At 41.4% G+C, this 9909-nt stretch overlaps 1 protein-coding gene across 19 annotated transcripts; it reads left to right on the top strand.

Moving 5' to 3' along the window:
- Positions 1 to 2560: 2560 nt before the first annotated feature.
- LOC4345183 (pentatricopeptide repeat-containing protein At4g19440, chloroplastic) lies at positions 2561 to 9646 on the top strand. 19 transcript variants are annotated; one of them, XM_066303602.1, is made up of 7 exons: positions 2561 to 4986; positions 5104 to 5422; positions 5664 to 5845; positions 6982 to 7145; positions 7371 to 7471; positions 7701 to 7913; positions 9235 to 9646. In XM_066303602.1, exons 1-2 carry the CDS (start codon positions 2710 to 2712, stop codon positions 5128 to 5130), a joined length of 2304 nt encoding a protein of 767 aa, XP_066159699.1. In that variant the 5' UTR covers positions 2561 to 2709; the 3' UTR covers positions 5131 to 5422; positions 5664 to 5845; positions 6982 to 7145; positions 7371 to 7471; positions 7701 to 7913; positions 9235 to 9646. The 19 variants fall into 19 exon arrangements, with proteins under 19 accessions (XP_066159699.1, XP_066159700.1, XP_015650176.1 ...); XM_066303603.1 differs by lacking the exon at positions 6982 to 7145 and having other exon boundaries at positions 7396 to 7471; positions 7685 to 7913; XM_015794690.3 differs by having other exon boundaries at positions 2562 to 5422; positions 7396 to 7471.
- Positions 9647 to 9909: the final 263 nt, after the last annotated feature.

Genomic DNA, 9909 nt, shown 5'->3' with positions numbered 1-9909 from the left:
GCCAAGAAGCTCCGCCAGACGATTGGGATGGGCACCCCGCAGGACCGTGCGCCTACCCCTGATGAGAATGATCAGGCGCTGCACTTCCTGCGGCACCACCTCTGCACCACGCTCAAGAATGAGTACATGGGATTTAGGAGCCCACTCACTCTTTGGGCCGCACTCAAGAAGTGGTTCAAGAAGTTGAAGTACACCATCCTACCCCAAGCAGAGCAGGACTAGGTTCGTCGACTTCAAAAGTGTCTCCGAGTACAATTCCGCGATGCACCGGATCTGTACCAACCTCTCCCTCTATGGTAAGGTTATCACGGACGCGGAAAAGATCGAAAAGATGCTCTCCACCTTCCACCCTAGCGTCGCTTAGAGCACTTGTAACTACAGGCAAGTGTCATACAAGGAGTATGACGAGATGATCGACATCATACAGGTGCTCGAGTCTCATGATGAGGTTCTTCGCAAGAACTTTGTCTCCCAGACGCCTAGCAAGAGTGTTGGCCTTGAAGTTAATGCTTAATTAGTGTTGACTCGACACACGTGCATATCCCACAACCATAAGGGCTCCCTCCGAAAAAAATGGAAATTTTTAGCAGAGGTACAAGTGTAGCCTAAATTCCTTGACAATAAGAAGGATTATTTCCAGTCATTCAGGGGAAGAGAAATAACCCTTAAATGATACTCCCTCCGTCCCAATATATAGCAACCTAGGACCGGATTTGACATATCCTAGGACTATCAAATCCGGTCCTCGGTTGCTATATATTGGGACGGAGGGAGTAAATGTTAGGAAAAATGGTCAAACAAAGGATGCACATTTTACCAAGCACCAGCGAATGCAAAGTATGAAAAGCACACATGAGAATTAGATAACTGCCTATCACTTTTGTGATTCGGAGAGCATGACCAAGTTGCATTACTCGAATATAATACACTGGAGGAGGGTGAAATACCGAAGAATGCAAAGGTATACCTCATCTTGTCTAGAGGCCTCGAAAAAAAATAGGACAAGAACTCTGGCTCCTTAAATCTCTAAAGTAACTGGAGACGTTTGGTGAAAACGGGACGAAAATGAACTCTCAAGCTCATAGTCACTAAAAGTAACCCCAGAATTTGAGGGGGAGCCAGTTCAGAGCTGGCAAATAGTATGAAACCTCAAAACATGCATACCACATCTTCCCATCAAGGAAGAAACCCAGCAGTCGGAGTGCACACCAACACTGGTAAAATGAAATAGTCATGCCCATATCAAAGAATAGAAGCATAAAAAAATTGCATATCCCCATATATCCATGGATACTCGCATAAGTGTCACATACAAGTATACAAACCAATAAGAATTGGTAATGAGACATGCTATGGACAATATTCTCTTCATATAGCAAATCAGTGGCAGTCAACCCAGAGTTGAAAATCAACTAAAAGATCAACCGGCAACGCTGACCTATAGTTGACAATGAATGGCTAAAGAAATTTTGGATTGGGCACTGCATACAAGCATTAAAAGTCCCAAACTAAGTTGATAATCCGAATATCATCACATAAAGAAAGAAAGCTCATTCTTTCCGAACGAGTTTGAGATAAATAGGTAGAAACCTATGTTGCTTTGGCCCGTAAGCCTACAACACATGAAGAAGCGAACCATAGTATATCAGAATGTGAAAATACATAGGTTCCTTGGATATAGTTCACCATTTTTAGCAAGTAACACGGTTCGAGCTTTGTCCAAACCCCAAAATCATTATCAAAAAGATAATGATATGTGCATCGCACCAACACTAATAGACTATACAAACACTATAAGTTATGGGAAAATCATGCAATATTTAACCATTAGAGCATCACTCGAACTATCTTTTGAAAAGATACGAGCAACGAGTTTTGATGGTTCACACTTAAAAGAGATACGGAATTCAAGGGGAGAATTTTGCCAGTCTATTAACAAAAGCTTGAACTGAAGAGTCAAGTACCCAAAACCAATTAAGAAAATCGATACAAGAATTTGGCTAGGTTGTACTCTTTTTTTCCTTGCATAAGTTTTCATGCAGTTTCTTATTAAGGTTTTTAATGAGGCAATCTATGCGACATATCTGCTTATGCTATATACTATTTCTCCAATTTTTCCCACTGGGTTTTTATGAAGTTTTAACAAGGCATGGACATCACATGGTGAGTGTCCAATGGGAGTGTTAAGAAACTTTGGGCTCGGCCCACGAAGGCCTGGCCCAAATACACTTGGGCCTATCACCGAAACTTTCATATTTAGGATTGCACTATATAAAGAGAGGAGGGGGCTACTCTTTTACAGTTGATCGAAGAATTGGAATAAGAAAAAAAGTCTCACCTCAACTATGTGTCTTCACTTTATATTCTTAGAATTATACAACTCCGTTGGACTACCCCGTAGCAAGAGGTTGTATAATAAATTTAACTGTCACGAGTACACGCCAACATGTTTCGTGAGTACACATGCTAATTATGCTAACGACCGATTTAACCATCTTGATGTCCAAGCTTAAAGACCTAAACTTCGGATCCGTCTCCAGTCTCCGCCGATCTCGACACCACCACGCCCTCGACGCGTCGCCCCTCTCGACCTCCCACTCCTCGATCCAATCCTCGCCGTCCATCCTTCCCTGCGTCCAATCCCCACCCTCCATTCGACCTCCTTCTTAACTTTCAGCGCCGCCCACCGTTCCACATCGAACCTCCGCCATGAGACCACCACCACCCCACCTCCTCCTCCTCCTCCCCCGCCGCCGCCGCCACGCCTCCTCCTCCTCCGCCGCCGCCGCCGCCGCCGGAGAGCTCGTCGGCGCCCTCTCCGCCTTGCCCTCCCCCGACTCGGCGCGACACCTCGACGCCCTCCTCCGTCGCATCGGCGGCGGTGGCCTCGCCGCCGTCCTCTCGTCCCTGCCCTCCCCTCTCCCCGCGGCCTCCGCCCTCCGCCTCCTCCTCCACCTCCTCTCCAGGACCTCCTCCACCTCCTCCCGCTCCGAGGATGACCTCCTCACCCCGCGCGTCTCGGCGCTCCTCCTGCCCTCCCTCATCGCCGATCGCACCGCCATCCGGACGGCGCGCCGCCTCCTCTCACGACTCCTCCACGTCCACCCGCTCCGCACCGCCGCGGAGGCGGTCGCCGACGCCGCCTCCACCCCCTCCTCGGACTTCCTCATCCACACCTTCATCACCTCCCCGGCCCAAGGCTCCCTCTGCAGGGCCGCCGACGCGTTCCGCGTTCTCTCCTCGCGCGGCGCGCCGCCCTCCATCAAGACCTGCAATGCGTTCCTCGAAGCCCTTGTTCGTGCAGGTCAGCTCGATGCCGCCCGCGAGGTGTTCGACGAAATGCGTGAAAGCAGGAACGTCGCTCTGAATGAGTACTCGTATACCGCCATGATCAAGGCGCTCTGCAAGGCTGGAAAGGTGGATGCTGGTTTTGAGATGCTTGCAGAGTTATGGCGGGCTGGGCTTCAGCCAACGGTTGTGACGTACAATGTGCTTATGGATGCACTGTGTAAGAGTGGGAGGGTGGAGGAGGCCTTTCGATTGAAAGGGAGGATGGAACAGGGAGGGATGACACCAAGCGTGGTCACATTCGGTATATTGATCAATGGTCTTGCAAGGGGCGAGCGGTTTGGGGAGGTTGGCATTGTATTGCAGGAGATGGAACAGTTAGGGGTTTCCCCCAATGAGGTTATTTACAATGAGCTTATTGGTTGGCATTGTAGGAAGGGCCATTGCTCACAGGCACTCAGGTTGTTTGATGAAATGGTTTTAAAGAAGATGAAGCCAACAGCCGTGACTTATAACTTGATTGCAAAGGCACTGTGCAAGGAAGGGGAGATGGAGCGGGCTGAGAGGATATTGGAGGATATGTTGTCAATTGGAATGACAGTTCATTGTGGTTTGTTCAATACAGTGGTTGCATGGCTTCTTCAAAGAACCAGAAGATTGGAGTCAGTGGTAAGCATTACAAATGAAATGGTTACACGAGGTATGCGCCCAAATGATCCTCTGATGACAGCTTGTATGAGGGAGCTTTGCAAGGGAGGGAAACATCAAGAAGCAGTTGGGATTTGGTTCAAGACATTGAACAAAGGTTTAGGTGTTAATCTTGCAACTTCCAATGCGCTAATTCATGGTCTTTGTGAAGGTAAGTACATGAAAGAAGCTACAAAGGTTATACAGACCATGTTAAATAAGGGAATTGAATTGGATAGCATCACATATAACATTATGATTCGAGGTTGCTGCAAAGACAGTAAAATGGAGGAAGCTATTAAACTCCATGGCGACATGACCAGAAGAGGGTTTAAGCCTGATCTTTTCACATTTAATACTTTATTGCATGCTTATTGCAATTTGGGTAAAATGGAGGAAACCTTTCATCTGTTGGATCAGATGAAAACTGAGGGCCTTCAGCCTGATATAGTGTCATATGGCACTATAATAGATGGTCATTGTAAAGCAAAGGATATTCGTAAAGCAAAAGAATATTTGACTGAATTGATGGATCGTGGACTTAAACCTAATGTGTTCATTTATAATGCACTTATTGGTGGTTATGGTAGGAATGGTGACATCTCTGGTGCAATTGATGCTGTTGAGACTATGAAGTCTAATGGCATACAACCAACTAATGTGACTTATGGTAGTCTTATGTACTGGATGTGTCATGCTGGTCTAGTTGAAGAGGCCAAGACCATTTTTTCACAAGCCAGGGAAAACAATGTTGACCTGGGAGTAATTGGTTACACAATTATGATTCAAGGTTACTGCAAACTAGGAAAAATGGTTGAAGCTGTTGCATACTTTGAGGAGATGCGTTCCAGGGGTATATCTCCAAATAAGCTTACTTACACTACTCTTATGTATGCTTACTCTAAATCTGGTAACAGTGAAGAAGCTTCCAAGCTTTTCGATGAGATGGTGGGCTCAGGTGTTATTCCTGACAATATTACTTATGGTACACTAATTGCAAGGTGTTCTGAGGTAAATTCATTGGATAAGGATATAGGACATACTGCTGAATTGTCCTCAGGCGCTTTAACAAAAGATGATCGTATGTATAACATATTATCTAATGGAATTAATGCTCCTTGGTGCCAGAAAGAAGCTGCTTCCAGTGTTGAATGATGTGTGGTCAAGGAACCTTAGGGCACACCTTCTTTGTTCTGACAAGAACCGTCCAAGAATGAACAGGGAGTAGGGAGAACATGTGGCCACTGATTCTGCCTTTGATCTTATGAATTTTACATCTCCTAACAGTTCCCTCCAATTCATTTGGTCATGGTCAATCTTTGGGAGCTATCCAGCAACAGCAGAGGTTGTTCTGAACATTTCTGCTCAAGTTTACATGATCATCCACCTACTGTCTTGGGTGGGGTATCCAACAGCAGCAACAGATTGCCCTGAATGTTTATAATTGGTGAGGCATATACTCTTACATGATTAATTAGTAATTTTGTTTTCCTGACGTTATAGCATACTGTATTTCATTTATCATTGCTGCATATATGTTCTCTGCCATGTTAGTTAATAAGTTAAACATACCACCTAATTCATAAGTACTTGTTCTTTGGTGTAGCACTCAGTTGATCCTGAAAATATTGGAACAAAATAATCATTTTGTCACGCTGGACATTCTTTTGTTTTTGTTTTTGAGAAAGGGGGAAAAACAACCCAATATGGACAAGAACTGCACTGTGACCTATCAAAGCTCTTATCTGCGGACTGGATAATGGATACACAGGTTCACTTTGGTCATCAACTAAAGCACCTTGAGAGCCAATGTATGGATGATAATGCAAGATGGTTGTTGAACCATAATACCAGCTGCAAATTTCAAAAGGTAACAGTTTGTAATGTTCAAAGCTATTATTCCGCATGCTGGCTGTTATTTACATTCATATAAATTGATCCTTTGTAGTGTAGTACTGTAGTACTTTGTTGTACTATATGATTCTTGTTAACAGTCCAGTTTAAAGTGTCTAGATTAGCATCATACTTTTGTGGGGCACACTGTCTTTACATTTCTTGTTACCAGTCCAGTCTTTATGAGTATCATTGCTATACCATTTATACTTTTGTTTGGGCGCTATCTTACATTTCCCTTATTTTAATAGTGCAATATGCTATTTTCTTTGAACAGATTGAGGAATTATTATGCTTACTATGTATGGTACTATGTTCTGTTTTATTTAACCATTGGCACATGAGAAATGAACATACACTAGAATCTGTAATTGAAATGATTGGCCTGACTCCATTTTCAGACTTGCAATACCATTTGAGGAATTAAGGTTTTTGACATATCGCAATCTGTCTAAGGAATTAAGGATGTAGACATTCAGTTATATGCAAGTTATATCTTGACCTTTTATTTTATAATTGAATCATCGCATTGGCTTTTTACACTGACAACTCGAAAGACATGAAAATATGGAATGAGGTGCTAGGTCAGACAAAAATTTTGTTGGGGACGCCATGTTCAACAGTTAAACACTCCAACAGTTCTGTTGATTTTAATTCTAGACTCTAGACTCTAGAGTCTAGAGCTCAAGAAATGAAAATCAGATAGGATGTTAAATTGTTGCTGCTGGGTTTGTTTGTTTGATCTCCCTCTCCTATTGTTGTATGGTCAGCTTAATGTCGAGCTTTTCACTTGTCTTCCTCAAGATGAACTTTCAACTTTTTCTAATAACCTTATCAGTAGTTAATCTTTTTTTTTCAGATGTATGAAATGTTAATTTTCTGATCTAACATAGAGCTCAATGAGCAGACTGGCCTTCACTAATCTCAAATGTTTGTTCTGGATTCTTTTCACTATTTTTTTTATTTCTTGTGTATTACGACATGTGGCTTATGCACATGTGTTATGCCATCAGTGTACACAAGGAACTGGACAAATAAGTTTGGCTCGGTAATTTTCATAGAGTATTTTATAATCATCGAAAACTATTAACTTGGGTTTAAAAATACTTCTAGGATTGCCAGCATACTATGGCGGCGCAATGTGTGGTGGGAAACCTCACAATGCTGGTTATTCTGCATCCTGCCACCTGCTGGCATAACAGCCATCAGGAGTTTAGTACCTGGTGACTAGACAGCCTGTCAACATGGCCACATGGGCGTTTGCACCATGACCCCAGGTCATGTGGAATCACCTGTTTTTATTTACATATGTTTAAGAGGACAGGAAGTGAGGAAACTTACAGATTTACTGTTGCTTGGGTTTATTTATGGCATCATATAAATATTTAGGCTATTTCTATGAAAATACAATGTCCTTAAATACTGGTATATAAGTTTAGAACAATCTCTCTCTGATCTTTATTGGTAATTGCGTTCTTTCTTATCTTTTTTTGTTTATGCAGTTCTCTGAATACTGAATTTTGTCAGGTTATTTGCGTCGTATCATCCTCTCAGAGATTTGCCATTTTACAAGCTCTCCACAAAGAACACCATATTCTCCTCAGTAAGATCACAACCTATATCCTCTTAAACATATTGCGAAAATCGTGATATTCTGTGAGCTCCATGTTTTGATGATTGAGATAAACAAAGGCTTAAAATTCATCCCCACGAAAAATTATGGGCCTCTATTTATTGTTCATTACCGTCTCAAGTTGTCACAAGATTGTAGCTTCATTTGTATTTCATTATATTTGAATTCTGACCAGGCTGTTAGATTGCAATTCTCCTAGATTTTCTGAAGATTGAAATTTTGGGGGGAAACATCAACGTTGATTGGGATGGTGTTGAGTGTGATCAATTGCAAGATGGTGGGCATTGTTACCATGGGGTTTTCATGCCATTGGGTTGATGGAGATGTTGATGCCCCCAGCAGGCACAAGGCAGGCCTTGTCTTTCTGATGCAACTGAACCTACTCCACTAATTCGCTGTGGACATTGACATGGTCAGTAAAGCACTACTTTGATGTTATATTCTATTATAATGTCGCTGTGAATATCAAATAAAATTACATTCACATTTTCATGTCGACTATTAAATGCTTTTGGACATAGACAGTTAAAGCTACAAATGTCTCACTGAACACATTCTGGGATGATTTACATTTGCATATCAGAGGGAGCAATGTTTCTTTATGCATTCCCTGTGCTTATAAAAATGGATTGGAAGTCAATATCCCTGAGTGGAGTGGTTTTGTAAGGGAAAAAACCAAACTGACCCACTCTGTAGCATAAATGAGTATGCATGTGTGCAGATCTGATTTCTTCAGGTCATACCTGAAAAACTAAATTAAAGACATCCAGAAAACAAATCTGCATATGAACTGTTGCACTCATGTTTCGTTGCGTATATATGCTGTGCACCACTGAAATTTCTTGTTGGTCACACTCTATTGGTTCTTGACTCTATGAGCCTTACGTGCTATCAAGCAAGGAGATATTTTCAATCATTTTTTAATCAAGTTCTATTACAAATATCTGTAATTAAACGGTGTTTATGGAGTACTTGTTTTCCTACTAACTAGTAGGCTTCGTTTCACTGTATTTTTGTGGCTTTTGCTGCAACAATGTTTGACTGTCATGCAGTATTATCTGCTCTGAACATCCTATGTTTCGTGTTGATAATAGATTCAATAGATGACATACAGAAAGCTGCAAGTTCTCTAAAACGCATCCACCTAGCCTGCCTAGCATCTAGTGCCTTAGGCAATCACTGTTCTCTTCGAATCATAATCTTGTCAGGATCTTGATAGACTTCCTGTGAAACTCATGCTATATTCTTTTTTGATCTCTTTATGTTCTCCCCCATTGTTCTTGATAATCTTGTCAAGATCTTTTCATTTATCTGATTATTCGAGCTAACATCTTCTGATTGCAAATCATGGGGTGTTTAAGTGCGGCAAGTTTTATGAATATTTTGATGATCACTTAAGTTACATGTTATTATTATTGTAGACAACTTGCTGCTGCTGTGCTCCTTGCCTCCTTGTGACTTCTGAGTTTGTCTAATCTTCTTTGACTATGATTGAACATGTACCTTTTAACAGAAAGTGGTCACCTTAAAATCACTAAATTGTGCTCACTATTACATCACACATAATAAAAAGGTTAACTTGAACATATAAAACAATGATTCGAGTGTTGGATATTTTAGTAAGTAAAGTATGATTTGTTTTTTAGCTTAATTGATCCAGGTTTACATTGATAGTATGAAACCAATGATTGGTTATATATCGACATTTGATGGAGTTTTTCTATTTGGATCAGGATTAAGATATGGCATAGCTGATCCTAAAATCAATTAGGCAAGAAGGCTGTCAGAAAATGGGAAAGGATGACATCATGGCAGCCAGGTTGTAAATCAACTAATGTGCACATGCAGTTTCTGTTCAACTAGTATTATACTGACGTGCTGTTTTGATTTGGGGAAAGAAAGATGGAGCAAATAGTTTTCATGTTTTGAGTACTGTGTTGAGATCCTGTAAGCAATATTACATGTTAGATGTCTTCAACAGGCGCTGAAGTTGATTGTGGCATATGGCCATACCTTTTACTACCTGTACAATTCAGGGGTTGTATTTGTACAGTGCTGATTTATAGTCTATATGCAGAAGTATAAATAATGTAGTAGTATGACAAATTTTGGATCTTTATGAATGTGTTGGTTTTGCTACCAAAATTTTGACAATCTAAGTTTGGCCTGATTTAGTTCCCAACTTTTTTTTCAAATTTCCAACTTTTCCATAACATCAAAACTTTTCTACACACATAAACTTTCAACTTTTCCGTCACATTGTTCCAATTTCAATCAAACTTCTAATTTTGGCGTGAACTAAAAACACCCTTATTCCTTCCGTCTTATAAAAAATAAATCAGTATAGGATGTGACATACTCTTTTCGTCCCAAAAACAACCCAATCCTGGGTTTGAATCGTGTCTAGA

The sequence above is a fragment of the Oryza sativa genome, chromosome 8 (assembly GCF_034140825.1).
Source record: "Oryza sativa Japonica Group chromosome 8, ASM3414082v1".
Classification (NCBI taxonomy): Eukaryota; Viridiplantae; Streptophyta; class Magnoliopsida; order Poales; family Poaceae; genus Oryza; species Oryza sativa.
Note: the sequence above shows the minus strand (reverse complement) of the source record. Positions and strands in the feature narration are given on the sequence as shown.

Excerpts from the sequence above, each read along its gene's own strand:
- LOC4345183 (XM_015794688.3), top strand. The coding sequence starts at position 2,710 with ATGAGACCACCACCACCCCACCTCCTCCTCCTCCTCCCCCGCCGCCGC.